Source organism: Mustela nigripes, chromosome 1 (genome assembly GCF_022355385.1).
Source record: "Mustela nigripes isolate SB6536 chromosome 1, MUSNIG.SB6536, whole genome shotgun sequence".
Lineage (NCBI taxonomy): Eukaryota > Metazoa > Chordata > Mammalia > Carnivora > Mustelidae > Mustela > Mustela nigripes.
In genome coordinates, this window is record NC_081557.1 from 85362600 (window position 1) to 85384909 (window position 22310).

The following is a 22310-nucleotide window of genomic DNA, read 5'->3' on the forward strand; positions in this document are numbered from 1 at the left end:
CGGAGCGCAGGAGCCGCCCCCCCCCCCCCCCCCGGCCGGGCCCCCCCCCCCCCCCCCCCGGGACGGCCCCCCCCCCCCCCCCCCCCGGGAAGCCCGCGCCCCCTCCGCCCCCTCGAACGCCCCGCCCCCCCGTCCCCGTCGGTCCCCACCCCGCCGCCGGGACACACGCGCACAGATTCTGGCTAGAGCCGCCCTCGGTGTCAGTGGCCAGACTCCTGCGCCCGCCCCAGCTGCCTACCCGCCTCAGCACCTGTCGCTCAGTGTGTCCCGGAGCCGGCGCCCCTTACTCCGTCGGGGCCAGGGAGTGCCATGGTTTCCCTGCCCAGGCCCCCTGCGACCAGCTTGCTGCGGTTTTTGTTCCTGGGGCTGAGTACCCTCGGTGAGTGAAACGTGCTCCGGGAGGGAACTTGAGCCGGGTAATGGGATGAATCCGACCCTGAGGAAGGTGGTCTTGGGCACGATGAAGGAACTGGATGGATGGGGCCACCCCCCTCTGACTCTTGCCCTCCTCCCCCACACTCCCTCTCCCCTCTACCCACCCAGGGCATCACTGGCTGGGGTTGACTTCTATCTCCACTGTGTCCCGACAACTACCACTTTGGGTGTGGACTCTGCCCGGTTGGAGAGAGGGTCAGGGCATCTGTGTGGGTAGACCTCTCTGGGAGTTGTGCGAACCATTCCTCACCAGCACTCCCCACCTCCACCCAGCAGGGCCAGATGAGCTGAGCGGCTAGATGAGACACAGGCTAAAGAGCTTAAGGACTTAACTCCAGCCCCCTTATGTCCCCCCACTCCACACAGGAGCTGATATGTAAGAACCCCAGGAATCCCCTGGATCCCAGGCTTGGCAAACGCACTTCACATCAATTCCCCAGTCCAGATCCTCCCTCTCCCCCCTCCAGCTTCCTGCCCTGGGAATAAAGGGAGGTGCCCCAAAAGTTTGACCGTGAGGTCACTTGGGACACAGGAAACGGGGGAGGGGTTTGAATGCCTAAAGGAGCAGAATTGTGACCCCCCCCCATGAGGTCCACCACCCCCATTGGTTCCCAGAGCTAAACGGACAAAGGAAATAGAGAGAAGTTTCCTCAAAGAGTCAGAGAAGAAGGGCGCTTCCTTGGAGCAAGTGCTCAAGGAGTGCTGAAGGCTTCCAGGAGCTCTCAGGAGCTGGGGATGGTCCATTGTGACATCTGAAGAGTAAGGGCCCAGCAAGAACTAAACCCATTGTAAGCGTCTTCCTCTGGGGCTGTCTTGCCATCTCTTTTCAAGGATCTCCTGAAGGGTGAAGGGTGAGTTTGTCAAGGTCAAATTTAACTCATTTCACTCAGGTTGGAAATCACAGATACAGAGAGACAGAGTGAAATTCATCCACAGTGATGGGGACAGAGACAGGGACCAGCTAACTCTCACCCATGCCCCCTTTAGCCTGATTTGTGCTGGGAGAGTGTTGGGGCATGAAGTGATTAGGGTCCCTAGACAAAGAGGACTTCGAGCAGCACACCCGCCACACCAAAGCCTGGACAGATTTCTGTCCCTGTAGGCTCGGTGGGCTTGCTCTGGATCCCTTCACTTCTTGGCTGCCTTCTCCCAAAGGCAACCTCAGCACCCCTTTCCCTTCTGCATTCTATCCCCAACTCCCCCATCTCTCTGCTGGGGCTTTTGCCAAGCAAGGGAGAAAAGTCCCAGTTCCTTGCTTGGACAGTGTCTGCACCTCTCCTGCAACTTCTCCTTTTCCTATCCTAACTCTGGCCCTCAGTTTTCACAAGGACAGCCCAGGCCCAACCTCCCTACCAGGCGGCCCAGGGGGTTGCTGACCTCCACCAGCCACTCAAGAGTTAACTGGCACTAGGGCCCAGGGCCCTGGGGGCAGGCACCAGCTCTGCTGGACTCTGAGGCACTGGGCTGTCAGGGAGGCCCGGCAGCTCCACGCTCCTCTCCTCGGTGGCTCTGCGCTGGCTGCTGCCCCTGGGGCGTGAGAAGCCCAAGCGGGGAGTTTCTCAGAGAAAAGGCGACTAAAAATAGTAGCCTCGGGGAGCAGGCCCATTTTTTGTGCTTCTTTGGGCCTTGCCGGCTCCATCACTCCGGTCTCGGAGTGGGCCAGAAGGGTCCCTTTCTTGGCCTGTTCCTGTGCCCTTCACTCGGACCCAAACACTCAGTTGCCCTCTGCCTGTGGTACCGTGGACCCTGCCAGCGAAAAGGGGCTTCTGCTCCCATTGACACCCAGGCCTGAGGGTGCCCTAGTTTCAGCTCTTAGTTTCCCACTGGGGCGTAGGACAGGGAGCATTTGCCCAGACCCCAGTGTGTCCATCACTAGCTCTTTTACCGCCGCCACCTTTCCCAGTGAAAAAAGGTCAATGCAGGACCTGGGGGAGGTCGCTGGGGGCACCTGCGGCGAAGGAAGCTCAAGCGTCTCCCGGGCCCCAGGCAGGTTTCCCGACGGGAACTGTTTGCGGCCTCTCGGGAGTGCGCTGCAGAAAGGCCGGGGGAGATTCGGCACCGCCCGCAGGCCTCCTGTAGTCCTGGCCTCCCGAGACCCGCGTGCGGGCCAGGTCCGCTTGGGTCCCCAGGGGGGAGTCACACTCCTTGAGGCAGAGTTTGTTTTCTCCTGTAGAGCCTCCGGTCCAGCGGCGCCCCGGTCATTGTCTTCTGGCTTATCACCGGGCACAAGTTTCCTGCCCAGCCCGCAGGGACCCGCCAGGAAATGGATAGGGGGGTGCTGCGAAAGCCAAGGAATAGGGGTGGGGGTTCTGGAAAGACGCGCAGGCGGAAAGCGGTGGGGGTGGCTCGCATCCTGGCCGGATCCGCGCCCGGGCCCTTAGGGGCCTGCAGCCCGGCTCCAGGTGGGCGGAAAGCCCAGCCTGCGTGCGGCCTCTGTCCGCGCCTTGGCCGCCTGGTCATCACGCGGAGATGGCGTCTCAGACTCAGAGTGCGGAGGCCAGGGGCTACGGTGGCTAGCCTCCTGGGGCCTGGCCGGTACAAGCCCAAGGTTATTCCTCCCAAGGGCTTAGGATTCCGCTGCTCCATTGCCTCTCTGAAGGGCAAAAAGTGAATGTTTCTGGACCTCATCAGCAAGCACTGGTTCCACTGTCCTCTTCTCGAAACCGACACCCCGGTCCACCTCCTGAAAGCCAAACACACGCAGATTTGTACTTGACTGCCAGGAGGCCTTCGTTCGTGTTCCAGTTCTGCCCGGGATTTCCTACGACATCATAGGACCCTCCCAGATCGCCTGGACCCCCAAAGGGCCCCTTTCTGGGCCTGCTTTCCCAGGGCAGGCCCTGGGTCGGGACGGAGCGGGAGGCGGGGGAGCGCGGCGGTCAGTCGGTCGGCTGGAGCGCTGGGCGGCTCCAGTCTCTTTCTCCGAGCTGTGAGTTCAGAAGGAGCCGCGGGTTAATCGCTAATCCGGCGGCCTCCCAACCCCCTCCACCCGTCGGGTTGAGAAGCAGGAGCGGGGAACGCTTGCGATCCTGACCAGCGTCGCTACACCCTCTTGGCTCCCTCCCTGGGGAAATTGAGGGAGCAAGTGGGCTACGTAGAGTGAAGATTAAAAGTATTCAACACGCCCTTCCTCTTAGAGATCTTCCTCTCCCCTCGCCGTGGAAATCAGCCCCCTCTTCTTGGTGCTCTGAAATCTGCTCCTCTGGATACAAATAAATGCACAGAAATGGGTCCCTACCCCTGTTAGGAACCCACAGGCAGGCCGAGATTACGGAGAACACGTTCTGATGAAAGCAGGACACTAGGTCAGCAGTCCCTGGGCCTCGAGGCTCGAGGCCTACAGAGGTGGGACTCTGCCGGAGTCTTCCTCTCCCCCCGCTGCGCTGGGCAAGATCCGCAGGTGGAGGAGCCAGGAGCCCGTCCTCCGAGCTCATGCCTCTGTGCTCTTGTCCCCAGCCTCTCCCTCACAGGCCCAGCTGGAGCTCCACGTGCCCTCTGGCCTCACCAGGTTGAAGGCAGTGGAAGGATCAGAAGTGGTGCTCCCAGCGTGGTACACCGTGCAAGGACAGGTATCTTCCTCCCAGCGGTGGGAGTTGCTCACGGTGATGTGGTTCTTGGAGCAAGAAGGGAAGGATCTGAACCAGGTGAGGGAGGGCTGCATCTCAACTGGAGGCTACACGCTGTGGCTGAGCGTGGGGAAGAAGTGGCCAGAGCGGGAGGGTTCGCCAGGGGTGGGGGATGGGGAAGGAATATTCAGGAAAAAGTAAGGTCCTCCTCACCAGCTCAATTTTTGCTCTGACCTTGGAGGCCCCCAAAGAATTTTCTTTTCCCCAACTTACCCTAGAAATCCAGGACACAAAACACAGGAAAGTGGAAAGGCATTTTGCTTTGCTTCGGGGGAGGGGCAGCGAGGATTGGGGTTTGAGGACCAGGGAAGGGTTAAGGCAAGTTTCTCACAACTTGAAAAAGCTGAGCATCTTCCTATTTTCACCTTCTTTGTGCTTCTGGGCGCTGTCACAGGCCACTTCTCTTCCCGAATCCGTCCCCCTGCCCCTTTACACAGGGGCAGTCTCCTTTCCCAACCTCACATCTATCCTCTTTCCTGATATCAGACTTCTTCTCAGAGGTTATTTACCCGGAAGCCAATGAAACTTCATTTTCAGAGCCCCTTATTTGCTTGGGATCTCCCAAGGCTCTGGAAAGTATTTTCTAGAGGTCCTTTGATAAATAGGAGTACATATGAGAGAAATCTAGATTGCAGGGGTACATCCAGGGTTTCACAGAGCCTGAATTTATACATGGGGAAGGGGGGACATCTTCAAGAAGAAGATGATAAAAAGATTTAAAAAAATCTTTGACCTACCCCCTGTAATCTAAGTTTCTTTCATAAATACCTTCTGTTTACATTATCCCTCACCCATCATACCACCTTTCTAAACACCCCAAGAGGGAAATGAAGAGACAAAGCACTGGGGAAGAGGACCCAGGGGCAGGGAGAGAGAGGGGAGAGAGACAGTGGGGGAATGGGGAGCTGAGGCAGGTCAGAGGAGGTGAGTGCAGGGGAGAAGCACTTGAAGACTGCCAGTTTGGGGGAGGAGGGATTAGCTGAACCTGTGGGCACAGGGCACACACGGAATAACGGGGAGGCATTGTGTCCCACACCAGGTGCTGGCATACATCAGTGGGACCACGTCAAGCAAAAATGGGGTATCCCTGGTCTACTCCATGCCTTCCCAGAACGTGTCACTGAGGCTGCAGGACCTCCAGGAGAAAGACTCTGGGTCCTACCGCTGCTCTGTGAATGTGCAAGACCACCAAGGCATCAAAAGGAGCCACAGCAGCAAAACTTTAGAACTCAGTGTGCTGGGTGAGTGAGAAGCACACACTTGGCAACACCTTCCCCAGCCCCATGGGAGCCCAGGCAGGTCTGTCTCCCAAAGGCTGAGTGTAAACGTTAGAGGAGGCAGACAGAGTGCCAGAAGGGGGGGGGGGGGGGCGGGGTTTGGGGGGGGGGGGGGGGGATCTGTTTGTCCCCTGGGGTTGAGCTTTTAACCTGTCTCCCTGCTTCAGTTCCTCCAGCTCCTCCATCCTGTGGTCTCCTGGGTGTGCCCCGTGTGGGGACCAATGTGACCCTGAGCTGCCAGTCCCCGAGGAGTAAGCCAGCTGCCCAGTACCAGTGGGAGAGGGCACCCCCATCCGCCCAGGTTTTCTTTGCACCAGCTTTAGGTGAGGGAACTTGAGACTGTGGCTGGGGGAGGGAAAGATGAGAGGCACCAGAGGGACTGGGGTGAAAGGGGAGTTCGTGCTGCAAAATTCTGGGCTGAAGGAGGGAGTGGGGAGAAGGGATGGAAAAAGAGGGCCCAGCAGGTGCAGGCTCTGTGTTGGGGACTTTCACAGGCTGTATACTTGTGTCACTGAAGAGGCTCTTGAGCTAGATAATCTGCATTAAAATTCCAGCTCTGTCGTGTACTAGCTGTACTTGGCTCTGTGCTTCCATTTGTAAAACGGGATGTCATAGCCCTGATTTGAACCCACTAATTATAAAAAATGTTTTGGGACAACTGGGACATTTTCAATATGGATAATTAGATAATTATTATTAGGTATTAGATAATTCCGTTAAAGGATTATTAACTTAGCAGATGTGGCCGTGGTATTATAGTTATGTAGTCGATGCCCTTATTTTGGGGGGACTCATGGTGAGCATTTATTTTTAAGTGTCTCACAAAAAGAGGGAAATGAAGTAAGTATAGCAAAATGTTAGCAAACTACATTGGTATGTGGAATTTCATTTTGTCCCTCTTTCTACTTTTCATTTGATCATTTTTATAATAAAAATTATTTGTATTTTTTAAAAGATTTTATTTATTTATTTGACAGAGAGATAGAGAGCACAAGTAGGCAGAGGAGCAGGGAGAGGGAGAGGGAGAAGCAGACTCTCTGCTAAGCAGGGAGCCCCATGAGGGACTAGATCCCAGACCCTTGGGATCATGGTCTGAGCCGAAGGCAGCTGCTTGACTGACTGAGCCACCCAGGTGCCACAAAAATCATTTGTATTTTTTAAATAGTGCTCAAGCTCATAGGTTTGTTGTGAAATTTTCGCAAGTTAGTTCAGGTAAGAAACTTAGTCTCTGACATAGAGTAAGTGGCCAATAAACTTTAACTGTAATAATGATTATTTAATATAATCCTTTCAACACCATCAAGGAGGTCATATTACCCCTTTTACAGATCAAAAAGTTGGGACCCAGGGATAGCAAGTAACCTGTTTAAAGTCACATGTCCTATTCTGGACGGCAGGTTTTCTGATTCCTAGCCTACTGCGTTCTTTCTCCCACACCGCCAATCGGAAATAAAAGCAAACATGGTGCTTGGGTTTTTCTGGGCACCAGTTCCTCTTGGATGCTTTTTAGATATCAATCAGGACACTGACCTGTGGAAATGGGGAGGGTCATCGAGTTCGCAGCATGATGATTGTCACAACTTTTACCACTGTGAGGGAACAGACAGATGAGTCTCCCAGAGAGTCAGAGAGGACATTCCAGAAGGGACAGAATTTTTTCCATTGGGAAAAAGGGTCCCTGGACTGATGGCCCAATTGTGTCCGCAGATGCCATCCGTGGATCCTTAAGCCTCACAAACCTTTCCAGTCCCATGTCTGGAGTCTATATCTGCAGGGCCCACAATGAGGTGGGCAGTGCCCAGTGCAATGTGACCTTGGAAGTGAGCACAGGTCAGTGAGGGGTAAGTGTGGTTAAGGAGAAGATTGGACACCGGTGGGGGTGGGGTTGCAAGAGGAGAGGAGGCCTCCTGCTGAGGCCTCTCACTGTTAACAGGACAAAGAGCTTGTCCCGGTCAATGTTTCTACAAATGTCTGGTCACTGCATTTTCTGCTTGACAGGAAGAAGAAAAAAATGTTTATGGCCGCAGTGGGGTAGAGGGATTGGAGGGGGTGGGGACCAGTGTCTACCCTGGATGTCTGCCCCTGACACCAAGGCTTTTCCAGGGCCAGGGCCTACGGTTGTTGCTGGAGCTGTTGTGGGCACTCTGGTTGGACTGGGGCTGCTGGCTGGGCTGGTCCTCTTGTACCAACGCCGAAGCAAGGCCCTAGAGGAGCCGGCCAATGATATCAAGTAAGTGTGTCTGGTCTCTGCCCCAGTGGAGTTCTCCTAGCTTCCCTTGGCTGGGAGTTCAGGCCGCTGTCATCTAAGGGAAAGGTGGGCAGTGACTGAAACGTCATTCCATTGGGGGAATGTTAAGGGCGGGGAGAGTGAAAAGGTGTCTGAGCAGGGAATAAGACAAAGCAGGTAGAAATCCTCCCTTCTTGCCTCCTCCAGCTTCTGACCTCTTAATCACTTCTTTGATCACTAGGGAGGACGCCACTGCTCCCCGGACCCTGCCTTGGCCCAAGGGCTCAGACACAATCTCCAAGAACGGGACCCTTTCCTCTGTCACCTCAGCACGAGCCCTCCGGCACCCCCAAGGTCCTCCCAGGCCCGGTGCACTGACCCCCACGCTCAGCCTCTCCAGTCAGGTCCTGCCCTCACCCAGGTTGCCCAGGACAGATGGGGCCCAACCTCAGCCAATATCCCCCAGCCCCGGTGGAGTCTCTTCCTCCGCTCTGAGCCGCATGGGTGCTGTCCCTGTAATGGTGCCCGCCCAGAGTCAGGCTGGGTCTCTGGTGTGATGGTCCAGCCACTTATTACCCAAGCCATCTGGTTTCTCTCCTTCCTGTAAGGGTCAGCCCTAGCTCAGAGGCTTGAGTCTTGGGGGACCACCTTCCAGACCCCCAGTCCTCCACCCACATCTTTCTCTACTATGGGAAAACTGAGTCTCAGTTAAGATCCAAACATCAGGAGGTAGAAGAAGAGGAAGTGGACCTCAGATTAGGAAGAGCGCCCACCCCCTTCCCCAGTCCTCCCTATGACTGCAGGGAACGCTGGTCTGGGTAAGGACTGCTGGCCAGTGAGTCCTCCAGGCCCCCTCCATCTGTACTCCTCCATATCTAACAGCACCGTCACTCCCACTTCAGCTCCCTGCATTCATATAACCTGTCCTGCTGTCTTGGTTGGGTTTTGTTGGGACAGGGGATAGGGAAGGTATTTTTTTAAACTAACTTGAAATGTGTGTTTTTGTTTTTATTTTGCAAATTTCAATAAAGATGCATTGTGTTTGTATGAAAAGTACCAGTCGAGTCATATTGCCTTTTCAAACCCTGGAGGGCTTTTCCACACAACTTCCTGGAACAGCTCTTCTAGAGTCATTAAAAGGGTCATTTGTGGGGGCGCCTGGGTGGTGCCACCGGTTGAGGCTCAGATCCTGATCTCAGGGTTGTGATCTCAGGATCCTGAGATCGAGCTCCAGAGTCTGCCAGGGATTTTCTCTTCCTCTCCTCTGCCCCTCCTGCTCGTTCTCTACCTAAAACAAATAAATCTTAAAAATAAATAAAAGGGTCATTAGCTCTCAGGTATCATGGGGAGGGCTCAAAAAGTCTGAGGCCAGGAAGACCCTAACCCACTCGGAGCAGGAAAGGGTTGAAACCTGGTGCCCTTCCTGCTAAGGGTGCTCACAGACTTGGGGTGTCGGTGCTCTTAATCTCCAGCTTCCTCTTAAGGGTAGGAGGGAGAAACCTGACTTTTTCCTCCCTCTCCCAGACCACTGAGTCCTTAACATACACATCTTGCCCTCCAGTGCAGTGTGGGAAAGCTGGACATAGGACAGGATGTAGGCCTGTGCTCCAATTCTGCCACGCCTGTCCTGTCAAGGGTGGGGTCTCCTCCAAGACTCAGTTTCTCTGCCCAGACAAGGAGTGCCGAGACAGGGAGTGGGGAGGTGGCTGTGGTTTCCATGGAGACTCCTACCTCAGCAAGCCTGATAAAGGTGCCAAAGAAGGATCTCAGACAAAAGAAGGGTTAGGAAGGATAAGAATCTCTGAAGGGGTCAGAAAGGGTCTTCTGCCTGGGCTCATGCTCTGGAACACCAAAGTAGTGATGTCCATTTGCCAACTCAGGTTATTAAAATGCCTCCCTCTTCTTCCAGGGCCACTCTCTGTTTACAGATCACTCCAGATCTGATCCTTTCCCATGAGGTGCCCACCCAAGCCCTGCTCTTTTCCCCGGGACCTGACAGTTTCAGAAACAGGGGGGAAGAGGAAGGAAGAGGGAGTGAGGCTAGGATGATTCCAGTATTGGGGCTGGAGGAGGGAGGAGCATTTCCTTACCTGAGGGCAGCGGCCTCTCCCCTTGTTTGCTCTGAGATAGCCAGTCTCGCGGCTGCCCTGCACGAGGAGGCTGCCCTTTGGGCGCTGCCTTCCCTCACCCAGACCCAGACGCCTAGACCGACCCCCAGACAGCTGGACTCGGTCATGGCCCGGCTTCCGGGGCCCATCCTCTGCGGGGCCCTGCTGGGCTTCGTCTGCCTGGGCGGTGAGGAGGCAGGGGGCGGGGGTGGGGCCGGAGGTGGGAGGTTGGGGGGTGCTGAGCTGGGGGCAGAGGCCTGGCTTCCCGGCTGCGGGTGGGGAGCCGGCTCAGTCCCGCGGGGCGGGCCAGGGGTGCTGTCGGCGGGATGGGGAGAGGGCGTCGAAGGCCGGGCGGGCGGGTGAAAGACACAGTCACGAAAACCTGCGGGCAAGTCCGGCCTCCCCGGCAGGGTTTAACCACCACCGGACTATTGTTTTCTTTTCCCTGACAAACACACCCTCATACCTGGCCCAGTCTCGGTCCTTTTACCCACAAAAACCCTGCCTAGATGTGTGCTCCTCCCTCCGGAAACCTCCGGTTTCGAGAAGGGAGTGATTGAGGGCCCGGAGCTGAGCTCGGGAGGAGGGAGGGAGGCCCCCCTACCCAACCCTGGGCCTTGGAAGCCGCATGTTGGGCCGGACCCCCACCCCCACCCCCACACCCCCACCCCCGGATTTGGGGCCGGGCCTCCACTCCACCCCAGCCCCGGGCCTGGCTCCGCTCTAGCGCTTCTCCCGCCGGCCTCCTGTCCCTCTTCGTCTCGCAGGCCCCGGGCTAGCGGTGGAGGTGAAGGTCCCCGCCGAACCCCTGAGCACCCCCGCGGGCAAGACCGCAGAGCTGATCTGCAGCTACAGCACGTCGGTGGGAGACAACTTCGCCCTGGAGTGGAGCTTTGTGCAAGCTGGGAAGCCTATCTCTGAGTCCCATCCCGTGAGCTGAGAGTGGTGGCGCTGGAGTGGGGGTGGCTGGGAGAGGCTGGAACAGAGGGCCCACCCAGGATGAGGGTGCTGGTCAGAGAGGTTGGGTTTGGGGATCAGCAAACCCAGGATGCTTGGATGAAAAAAATGAGTGGTCTCTTTCTAGATGTTCTTAAGACCACAGTCTGCATGACTCCAAATCCCATATATGACTCTGTATATCCAACCTCTCTCACTCTCTCCCCTAACTCCTACAAGCAACTCTCCTATCCCTGTTTCGGTTAATAAGCCCACTGACACTCAGCTTTGGTGATTGTTAGTAAGATCAAATGATGTCCCTTCCAGGAATGTTTGCGTTAATCCACTCCCCCGGCCCCCGAATCCCTGCAAATTGAGACCCATGCTTAGCTGAAAGCAGTAAAACTAGTTCATTTAGCACTTGGGGAGGGATGGTATTTGGGAACAGATAGATCTTGCTTGTTTTGGCTTCAGAGCATTAGCTTCCCTGTCTGGTATAAAAAGAGGGGCCCCTAATACCTTCTTATACCTGCTTTCAAAAAAGGACTGTAGAGTTGACACCAGGCAGACAAAAAACACGTTTGTGTGTCTTCTGCTTCTCCCCAGATTCTGTACTTCACCAATGGCCATCTGTATCCAACTGGTTCTAAGGCAAAGAGGGCCAGCCTACTTCAGAACCCCCCCACAGGAGGGGTAGCCACCCTGAAACTGACTGATGTCGACCCCTCAGACACCGGAACCTACCTCTGCCAAGTTAACAACCCTCCAGATTTCTACACCAATGGGTTGGGGCTAATCAACCTTACTGTGCTTGGTAAGGCAGGCTGGGGACCCAGCAGCCACCCGTGTACCCTGAAAGATTGCACTGGTCCGGCTAAGTCCTCCCTGCCCCCCAAGCCCCTGATTCTACCCCAAGCACACACTGCACTGGGGACCCCAAGGGGAAATACCTCCTTCCCAAAGTCCTCCATCCTCCACAAAGATGGAGGAAGAAGACTCCTCCCTCAGTTCTTAGTCACAAAAGATTCAAGAGAAAGTCTTTCTCATATATAGATCTGAGTTATGCCCCCCAATAACCCTATCTTTGGGGGGACATCCCATTTGTAGCTCAGATTCTGTCTCTCCTTAGGTCAGTGGCAGAGAAAGGGAGTGACCATGAAAGGAAAAAGGGCCCCTGTTACTAGGCACCAACCTTCTGTGCAGAGTTTCCAGCTCACTCCAACCCAGAACCTGCTCAGAGATGAGCAGACAGGAACTATTAAAGAGTCTGGGGATGTCTAGATGGAAACGTGAGAACTTAGGAGGTGTGTTACAACTGCTTTCAAGTATCTGAAGGCTTGTCCTATGGAGGAGAGATTTTTCATTTCTCTTTGTGAGCAGAAATTGGGACCAAATGGGTAGATATTACATTAACACAGATTCTTGCTCAACATGAGGAAGAATTTTCTAACAATCAGAATTTCCAGTAGTGGCAATCATTTCCTGGGGAAATGTGGAATGTGGACAGAAGTGGACTACTATTTGGTGGGAGTGCCAGAGCAGGAAATCTAGCACTTAATGGGGAGGCAGGGCAGAGCTAAAAGATGGCTAAGGTACTTTCTTTGATTTTTGCAGTGCCCCCTAGTAGTCCGTTGTGCAGTAAGAGTGGTCAGACCTCTGTGGGGGGCTCTGCTGCACTGAAATGCAGCTCTTCCCAGGGAGCCCCCCGGCCAGTGTACAACTGGGTACACCTTGGATCTTCCCCTACACCTTCTCCTGGCAGCATGGTGCAAGGTAAGGGCCTGAGGCACCGGGCAAGAGGGGACTGAGGTCCTGGGCAAATCTGATCTCTAAACTCCACGTCCCCTCATTTCTCAGTTCTGTGCCTGTGGGTCTGAGACAGACGGCTGTACCTTTCCCTCTTCTTTCCTGGTGTCTGTATTGTTCCCTCCTATCTGTCTTCCTGCCATCTGTAGCTCTGTGCTCCTGGAAGCATTTCTCGTTACATGCACTCCTGGGATGTTGGAAGACAGTGGAAGGTGAGGGGGGTCTTTTATGATTCCCACTTTTGAGGATTTCTTAAGGGTCATGGATCACTTCCAAGCTTCCCAGAGAGGAAGCGGAGGCAGAGTAGCGAGGATGGGCTTGAATCATTTAGTCAGTGTCTTGGGAGGAACCAGAGAAAGAGTAAGAGCCTTGGCTTCTCAGCCTTCTCATGCTTGTTCCAGTGCCCTGTCGCTTACCCCAGCCCCAGCGCACTCCTTTATCAATACAGAGAGCCCCCCACCCCATCATCTGGTGTGTGTTCTGCCTTCTAAAGGGAGGGTAAGCAGCTTAGTGAAACATTTGGGGGAGCTTTGGGCCACCCCAGAAGATACCGTTTCTAGCAATCAAGCCTTCCCTCCATCCCAGTCAGGAACCTGCCATCAGCCAGTAAGCATCTCACTCCGATTCCGTGAATGTGCCCTCTCCCTCTCCCCTGAAAAGGCAGCTTTGCAGGGTGGAAAGAACACAGAAGTGGCAGTGGCTTTGGCACTTCCTTTCTGGGTCGCCTCAAATGATTACTTTCCTTCTCAGAGCCACCATCCCCCCTAATAAAGGAGATTAGTCCCTTCCTGACAGGATTGTGGTAAGGATGAAATGAAATATGCTTTCATCATAGTAGGCGCTCCCTGTGAGTTGAATGAATGATGGGACCCTTCCTCTTTACCCTCCAGATGAGGTGTCTGGCCAGCTCATTCTCACCAATCTCTCCCTGACCAATTCTGGAACCTACCGCTGTGTGGCCACCAACCAGATGGGCAGTGCGTCCTGTGAGCTGACCCTCTCTGTGACTGGTAGGGGATGCTGGGCAGAGGTCTGGCTGGCAGGCCCAGGCTGGGAAGGCTGCATGAGACATCTGAGCAGGGGCAAGGAAGGTCTGCTCCTCTGAGTTCCTTGTGTCCCCTTTAGACCCATCCAAAGGCCGAATGGCTGGGGCTGTGATTGGGGTGCTCCTGGGTGTGCTGTTCCTGTCAGTCGCTGTGTTCTGCCTGATAAAGTTCCAGAAAGAGAGGAGGAAGAAACCCAAGGAGACATATGGGGGTAGTGACATTCGGTGAGCAGGAGGGTTGGGCGGGGGAGGGGTGTCACAGAAAAGGGGAAAAGGAGAAAAGGGCTTGGGTTATGAGTAGGTGACTTCAGCCCTCAAACTCTGACATCTTTCAGGTTGTTTGGGGGTAAGGAGTGCTGCTCAGCTCTGGGATTTGGTGGTGGGGGTGGCAGGTACAGCAAGTGCACTTGCGTGTGAGCAAGGCACAGGGTGGAGGACTTGGTTCATGGCTTCCCTCACCCTCCTCATACTTAAAAGAATTTTCAGTTTTTAAGGCCTTTTCGTATACATATACAAGAGTTGCGTTTGTCCTGAGACTTCAACTGAGTTTAGTTCTGTGTGGGAAAAGCTGCCTTGGTCACCCACGTGAGCGTGAGCGGTCAGTCGTGGGGTCCAGAAGAGGGCTCAGAGCAATATTTCACCACGTGTGGTATTCAGATTATCTGGACAAAAAACACCAGGGGCTTCTTAAACATTCAGATTCTGGCTACTTCCTATATCCCTCCTGAAGCAGTGTGTGTGTGTGTGTGTGTGTGTGTGTGTGTGTGTGTTCCCGCGCACACGTGATGGGGCATGGAATCTTCATTTCAACCCAAATTCCACAGATGATTGTCATGCACAGTAAAAATCTCAAGTCTTTAGGATAGAGAATTGGTGGGGGTCCCTTGAGGGATACCCCCAGCCTTCACTAAAAAATTTTCTTCTATCAGGGAGGATGCCACTGCGCCTGGGATTTCTGAGCAAACATCCGTGAGAGCTGATTCTAGCAAAGGGCTCCTGGAGAGGCCCCCCTCTGCCAACAGTGTGACGACCACCAAGTCCAAGCTCCCTATGGTTGTCTGATCACCCCCTCATCCTTGCGGAGGAGTATCAAGAATTAAAGCCTTTGGGCACCATATTGTCTCGCTCTTCTTTCTGCCGACATAGCAAATTCCTCTAGGCGGCACAAAGAATATCACCAGTAGAAGAAGGAATGGGCTTGGAGTCCTAGAGGAGGTGCTGTAGGTGGGAAGTCTGGTTGGCTCCAAGAAAGCAGGTTTTTAACAAGGTCCTCTTCCCCTATTCTCCCCCTCCTCGCCTCAAATTTCAAGTGAAATTTGCTCAAGCTTCAGGTGATGGCCTTGTGCACCCAAACTCCCTTCCCTCCGGCACCCTCTGAATACTTGGACATTCCTCTTTATTGTTCACATTCCAACCCAGCACGGTCACATGCACACACGGAGATAAAAATCCTTCGGGCCACAGCCCCAGGAGCCCGGCGGGGGCGGGGCTAGAGGGGCGGGGGCGGGGCCGCGGCAGACTCCTCCTACCGAGCCTCCCAGGCGATTGGCGTTTGCATAAACAACAGGAGAGCTGGAGAGGGGAAGCAGATTACAGGCAGGCGTGGGCTCGGGTGCGAAATAGGTACTTGGTACTTTCCCTCACGATCGGAACAGGAGGTATTTAACACCATAAAAACCCTCTTTCCCTCTCTCCTCACCCCAGAGCCAAAGTTCTGGGGCTAGGCTGGGGCGCGAACAGCACGGACACGCAGAGCGCCCCCTTTATCTGAGTACAGAACGAAAGGACTTTTCTTTCTTTCTTTCTTTCTTTTTTTTTTTTTTTAAAGTGTACTTGGGCGACGCTTAGGGCGCCCTCCGCAGTGCGCGCAGGGAAGTGCACGGAGGCTGCGGAGGCAGAGCTGCATGCGGGGTGCGGTCAGAGGTGGGCGAGAAGCAAAAGAAGGAAGATATGAGAGCGCGGCGTTTGGGGCTAGGGTGGGAAGGAAGGGCGAATAGGGACCATATTAGACTGGAGGGCTAACTAAAAGGGCACGGACTTAGCGACTCCTCGACGGAGCCTGCCTGGGAGAGGGGGGTCTCTGGGGACGCAGGGAGGGCTCCTGAAGCTGGCAGGCTGGTGGGAAGGAGAGGATCACAAACACTGCAGGGAAGTCTCGTCACTGCGAAGGGGACGCGGCATCCATCTCTCCTCGGCAACTGAGGACAGAGAAGGTCTGAGCACCTGCCCTCCCCGCGACTTCCTCTCCCCCTTCCTTCTCCCTTCCTGAACCAGGACACCGGGGCGGCGAGCGCCAGGGGGCCCTGGTCACCCAGAACCCCCACGCGAGCCACTGAGCCAAAACAAGCCCGCGGCCAGTGCGTGTGTGCGCCGCACGGTGTTTATAGCCTCAGGCCGAGTTTGTGCAGCCAAACGCGGGTGGCTGCGTTTCTGTGTTGGTCCAGGTGTGTCCCTGTCGCAGCCTCAGGCGTTCTGATGTATCAGAAAACCCGCAGGCTGGGAGGGGGTGAGGGCGGACAGAGGGAAGGGTGAGGGATTTGGTCCTTTCCTCTCCCCGCCAACCTCAGGCCTCCCACCCGCTTCCGAGTCGTATTCATTACCTTTGAAAATGCTCAGTTCTTCGTCCAGGGCGGGGCAGAAGGGAGGGAGGAGAGAGAGGAACAGGTGAGCTCTCGGGACCAGCAGCGCCCTCAGCCTCCTCCCGGCCACCCACCCCAGGTCTCGGATGTGAGTCCCCCACCCTTAGCTTTCTCTCCACCCCGCAGCCCGCCCGGAGTCTTCGGGTTCCTTCGTGGGGGAACCGGGGCCGCTCTCAGCAGGCCCCAGGCTTGGGAAGGGGGGAACCTGCCGCCCGCCGCTCCCTGCCCGCCTCACCTGGTCTAGTCTCCGCTGGGGCCGCCGCCCGCGCCTCCCCGGGCGCCCCCAGCTCCGCCCGTTCCCCCGTGGCCCGGGCCCTTCCGGCCGCGCTCTCCACTCTTTATCTTCTTCCGCGCCATGTGGCCCCGGAAACTCGCCTGGATTTTGGCAGCGGCTGCGTTGGCGCCAGGATCGTCCAGCGGGATGTCTAGGATGTCGTCGTCCGGCTTGGAGCACGCGCTCTCCTGGGGGCGGGGCAGGGGGGTACTCGTGGGGTGACTGGGCTGAGACCCCGCGAGGGTGAGATAGGAGTAGAGCCGTGAGGAGCCCGGGATGAGGGGGAGCCCCCTCGCGCGAGTGGGAAGCGCAGAGAGGGGAGCTGCGGGTGTGGAGAAATAGCTGAGCAAGGGCCGTGCACGCTGCTGTGTGTGTGTGTGTGTGTCCCTTCTGGAGAGAGGCAAGCAAAAAGTTAGGGTCAGGGTCAGGTGAACAGCTGGGTCTCCAACTCGGGAAAGAGTCTTGCACGGTGGAATGGGGTACAAGACAGCCAAATAGCCCTAAGTGAGGGAAGGGTCCATCACCATCCGCTGAGCTGGAGAGCAGCAGAGCTGATGGAGGATGGGCTGGGAGGAGCAAAGTAAACAGCGGCAGGGACTCCCGGACGTGGCTGCTCCTCCCACGTCCTTAGAGGGTGCCTCCAGCTCAGAAGGGCCCCTTCTGAGTCCAGGATTCCCTGGGACAGGGTGTAGAAGGATCAGGCCAGTCCCTTCCCTAGCTAAGATCACATCAGGGCTCAAAGCTGGAATTAGGGTGAAGGTGGGGCTAACCCCTGGTAAGTCAGCCTCCCTCCACCTAGAGCTAGAGGCCTGGAGACTGCTTTGCCAGTGATTCTTCCTTTTCTAGTGCTCCCCTGGAGGTACTCAAACAGCAGAGAGGAGGTGGTCTGGAAGAAGCTACAGAGAAAAGGCTTCACTCCAAAAAAGGACAAAGGAAAGATAAGGAGGAGCAAGAAGCCCTTGGTGTTGTGTGCTCCAGAAGAAAGGCGTTATGACAATAGCTATCCATTAAGTACTTCTCTTGTTCCAGGCACAGTAACACAATGTTTTACAGACATTATTTTATTTAGTCCCGGCAAAGCTATGACGCACCTTTTATTGTCATCCTAGCTAATAAAACTGATGATTCAAGTGTTCATAAACCTTGCATGAAGTCGTACAGATAGTTACTAATGGACCTAAGATTCTGACCCTTGCATGTCAGAGTCCAGAGTATATCTTCAACCCCTATTCAGTAGGATAAGCAAAGGCAGTCAAGAAAATGAGCCAAACTCTTCCTCGTGTTACCTAATGCTTTCTTGTCTTAGCTCCTTCACTTGCAATCAAAATCATCGTATCTACTCTATGGGTTGTGAGGAAGAATAAACAGCATGATATACATCCACTGTCTGGCACAATCTAGTTGCTCAATAAATGGTAGCGATTATGATGATTCTTTTAATCAATAAGTTGATACGAAATAGTTGTTTCTGTTGGCCAAAAAAACCCCCAAAATTCAATTTCATATGGATCAGCCTATAATAATCATATCCACCCCCGGTCTTCAGGTTTCTGTCTCCCACAGCCTACCCTAGCTGAGACAAGCAAAGGTTAGGGACTTGATGGTATTGATTTTAGAGGTAAGGCTCTGGAATGGAGAGGGCCTCAGTCTCTGAGCCCCTTTCTTGCTTAATATTATGCAAAGCACTAATGTGGGTTGGGATGTAGATGGTTACTATGGAGTTAAAAAGGCATTTCTCTTTTGATCTGACCCTCTGGTTTCTGGGCATTGTCTTTAGCCCCCCCCCCCCAAGGACTTCTACTGCTTTAAAAATCATACTTCACAATGCTGAACTTCACAGTTCTGCCATTTGTGCTCAAGATGCCCACAACTGATTTAAATGCAGTTAAACAGAGTTATTAAGAGCCAATATGGTTGTAGACAGGATTGGCATTCTTTTTGTCTTCTGCAGGTCTAGCTCTCTCTCTTTCTCTCTCTCTCTCTGACCTCTTATTCTCCATCTGTAATCAGAAACAACTCTTTTGAGTTCCCTGATTCTCAGAGCTCACGTCTCTCTTGGAATATCCTTAGGGAACAGTGATTTAAAACCAACCAACCAACCCATCCCTGACCCACTTATCCTTGGCCAGCAGCTAGGGAGGAAGGGGTCTCTTCCCCAACCACGCTGTGGCCAACATGCTGTCTCTACCCACCTCAGCCAGATCCAGAATGGAAACCTGGAACAACAGGCAGAGCTACCCAATACACAGCTCCTCCCCCAGAGCCGCTCCTTCTCCCTCCAGCTTAATTCTCAGGGCAGAGCTGCTAAGTGGCCTGTCCACAGGCAGAGCCAGAGAGAGAATAAATGGAATCCAGGAAGGGTCTCGGCTCTGGGCTGGTGCCTTCCAAAGCCTGAGAGCTCCGTATGAACCAGAGGTGAGAATGTGCTCTAGAGGGTCAAACAGGAACCATGACTTCTGGTCCCAAGTGGGCATACCACTTCACCTCGGGGAGGGGGGGGGGTGTCTCAGTTTCTTCAGCTGCAACTGGAACTTGGCCTAGAGGGATAAATCCTTTAGGTCCCCAATCCTAAAGGCCTTAAGAATTATCCCTGCCTGGGTGCCTGCATGGCTCATGGCTCGGTCAGTTAAGCATCTGCCTTTGGCTTAGGTCATGATCCTGGAGTCCCAGGACTGAGACCTGCATAGGGCTCATTGCTCAGTGGGGAGTCTGCTTCTCCCTCTACTCCTCACCTCATTCTTGCATTATCTCTCTCTCAAATAAATAAATAAAGAAAATCTTTTAAGAAAATTATCCCTGCCTATTGCTTACTATAAGCTAGGCCCTATGCTTTGCATACATTACCTCACTTAATCCCCACTTCAGAGATCAAAAACAGCCTCAGAGACATTTTGTAACTTAACCAAGGCCACAGAGCTAACTAATTGGGATGGGATTCAGAAGCCTCAGGGCAGGTAATTATTTCTAGGAGTTCAGCTAGATCAAGTCAACCAGACTCAGTAAAAGAAAGGAGTGGGATCCAAAAAAATGTCTCTGCTTTTCATATTAGGTGAGTGGAGGGAAGTCATATATATGTGACTGTGTAAATCAGCAACTGGTACATTTGAATCAGCAGCTCTGCATCTTAAAAAAAAACAACAAAAAACAAAAAACTGTTTTCTTCTCATTTCTGTTTGAGCCTCCTTACCAAGGGACAAGAAGGAAATAAGGCAGGATTAAGTGTTTACCATACACCAGGTCAGATGGTCAGCAAGGAGAGCCCCAGAATGAAAGATAAAGAGGGCTCTGCTTTGGGGTAACTGGCTGGCTCATGCAAGAGGGGGTTGACATTGAGGGGGTTGGGCATAGAGCTTACTTTAAAAAAAAAAAAAAAAAAAAAGACAGTCTTGCCTCTAGACCCCAGATGCACTCTGTTCTCTGCATGTCCCAGGTCCCTTCCAGCTCTCAGTCCACCTCCACAGAATGGGGATGGGGTAGGAAGAGGCTCAGTCCCAGCCTTGTACCAGCTCTCTGCCCCGGCCATCTGCCCCTGCACCTCTTCTATTTTTTCTTATCTCCCCCGCCCCACACAATCTGACCATGGTGCTATCTCTTGCTTAGTCTTTTAGCCCTGCAGATCTGGGACAGGGTATCACAGGGTTGTTTTGATGATTAAATATAAAGTCAGACACATGGTAAACAATCACAAATTGACCAATATTATTGATGTTAATGAATCAAAATCATAATAACAACCACAATGATTCACCTCTAAGTTCTTTCTGCCTCTTGGTACCCAGACATAGGGAAGTTTCACCTCTTATAAACTGGGTTATTCTTTCCTTCCAAACCCCACTTTTTTTTTTTTTAAGATTTTATTTATTTATTTGACAGAGAGAGATCGCAAGTAGGCAGAGAGGCAGACAGAGAGGGAGGGGGAAGCAGGCTCCCTGCTGAGCAAAGATCCCAGGATCCTGAGATCATGAACTAAGCCAAAGGCAGAGGCTTAACCCACTGAGCCACCCAGGCGCCCCCTCACTTTTTTTTTTTCTTTTGTAAGCCATAAGGTGGAGGGTGGGGAGCAGGTAAAGTCATAACCTCTGGTATCTTTAGCTGGGTTGACTGAATGACAAAGAATGCAAGGACTTTGGAGTAGCCTTTCTCCATATGTAGGGTCTAAAAATAAATAGTAATTAAAATTAAAAATAAACACATTTGATATATGTATGATCACTGTACTCCTCTAGTGTGCAAGGAGCCAGGTCCTGGGCCAGGCGTTCTCATACCCAAGTCACCTTAACAGCAACCTACTTTGGCATCAGGCACTCGCAGCATCCAGGTCTCCGTGTGGGCGCTGACAAATTGCAGACACTTCCTTGCCTCGCCAGCAGGGCTCTCTCGCGGTCACTTCACCCAGCCCCCTCCGGGGCTAGAAGGCGTTGGGGGACGGGCCAAGCCCTCCCCAGAACCACACTGACTAGGCTCTCTGCTGCCCATCATCAGTCCTAAGCTAACCAATATGAACTGACTGTCCCCCCAAACTCCGGCCTTGCGCTGTACAGTGCACGAGGGTCACGGAGATCATCCTGTCTGCCCACCCACGGTGGCGGCAGTGGGATGGGGAATGGATGAAGGCGAAAGCTAGAGGAAAGGAGACGGAAAGGAGTCGCCGCAGCTTCGCTACAGTTTACAGCGTCTCTCTGGGGGAAGTTCCTCTTCTCGTCTAACCTGCAGCTTCGCAGCTGCGGAACCCTGCAGAGTCCCCGGTCCAACCTGGACTGCCAGGCGGATGGGCGTCCAGACGCCCCCGCGAGTTAGGGAGCATTTTTCCTAGGGCTTCCAAGTCAGGCTGGTACCTTCCACCACCCACCACCCACGTCTCAGCAGGCACCCCTTATTGCTCCTCGGTCTTCAGCACCCTCAAATGCACTTCCATCCCTTACTCTCCCTCCAGGGGGTTCTTGGGAGCCCCTTGCCCCAGATCAAGCTGAGTGCCGGTCCCCCCGGCCCTCTAACTTACGGTGCAGCAGTCCATGCTGGTGTTGGGGGTCCTTGGCTGGGGTACAGGCTGGCGCAGGGCGGGGGTGGGGTCTGTGTGGTGCTGGGTGGGGACTCTGGGGCCTTGGGGTGCCCGCTGACCAGCACCGAAGCAGCCGCTCTGCTCTCGGGTCCTCTCTCCCGCGCTCCGCTCCGCTCGCGAATGTAACCTGAGCCCTTCGGTGGAGAAGCCAATCAGGAGAAGCCTCGGGCAGGGCGGGCGGGGATTCTGCAGGGAGGACCACGCCCCCTCCCTGCTCCCTCCGCCTCGCTCCCGCTCCTGCCCCAACCCCCCCCTCCGCCTACACACTTCCATCCATTCCTCCTACACACCCCAGCCTCCCAAATTCAACCCCCTTGTTTGCTGAGGCGGCAGACTGCCAGGCAGATGTACGCCGCCGCAGGCAGAAGGAGGCCCCGACATCCCGGGCACAAACACACTCACATCTGGGCACAACACCCCTCCCACCCATATGTGGAAAACCACGCACCCCTCACCCATCTCCCCACATTTCCACAACTTAGAGTCCCAAATATGGCTCCCTCTAACTCCTTCCCTCCTCACCCTCGCCAGTCCTCAAAGAAAAGCCCCCTAAGACGTGCGTTTAAGAAGTCCCATCCTCGCTCTGCTAGGGAATCAAGAAAGCTGTCAGTACAGAACCTGAGGGTGAGTACACATTAAACACAAAAGCTCACAAGCCCCACATGTGCATAGATGGCCCTGCCCGGCTGGCTAAACCGGTCACTGCTACATCCAGACTCTACAGATACGACCTAAAAAAAATAACTGTGGGCGCCTGGGTGGCTCAGTGGGTTAAGCCGCTGCCTTCGGCTCAGGTCATGATCTCAGGGTCCTGGGATCGAGTCCCGCATCGGGCTCTCTGCTCAGCAGGGAGCCTGCTTCCTCCTCTCTCTCTGTCT

General features: G+C 54.3%; 3 protein-coding genes across 3 annotated transcripts; 2 read left to right on the forward strand and 1 right to left on the reverse strand.

Annotated features, from left to right (window-relative positions):
- Positions 1-216: 216 nt before the first annotated feature.
- On the forward strand, positions 217-8621 carry ESAM (endothelial cell adhesion molecule). Its single transcript, XM_059414595.1, has 7 exons — positions 217-379; positions 3892-4079; positions 5101-5302; positions 5506-5661; positions 7046-7168; positions 7442-7568; positions 7807-8621. The coding sequence occupies exons 1-7, from the start codon at positions 310-312 to the stop codon at positions 8120-8122; spliced, it is 1182 nt and encodes a 393-aa protein (XP_059270578.1). The 5' UTR covers positions 217-309; the 3' UTR covers positions 8123-8621.
- A 1058-nt stretch (positions 8622-9679) lies between these two features.
- On the forward strand, positions 9680-14577 carry VSIG2 (V-set and immunoglobulin domain containing 2). Its single transcript, XM_059392206.1, has 7 exons — positions 9680-9860; positions 10441-10604; positions 11216-11423; positions 12224-12382; positions 13306-13425; positions 13541-13685; positions 14390-14577. The coding sequence occupies exons 1-7, from the start codon at positions 9800-9802 to the stop codon at positions 14520-14522; spliced, it is 990 nt and encodes a 329-aa protein (XP_059248189.1). The 5' UTR covers positions 9680-9799; the 3' UTR covers positions 14523-14577.
- A 253-nt stretch (positions 14578-14830) lies between these two features.
- On the reverse strand, positions 14831-21563 carry NRGN (neurogranin). The gene is made up of 4 exons (XM_059392221.1): positions 21373-21563; positions 16335-16561; positions 16061-16078; positions 14831-15658 (listed from the first exon to the last, which is right to left on the reverse strand). The coding sequence occupies exons 1-2, from the start codon at positions 21385-21387 to the stop codon at positions 16340-16342; spliced, it is 237 nt and encodes a 78-aa protein (XP_059248204.1). The 5' UTR covers positions 21388-21563; the 3' UTR covers positions 14831-15658; positions 16061-16078; positions 16335-16339.
- Between the last annotated feature and the right edge of the window lie 747 nt (positions 21564-22310).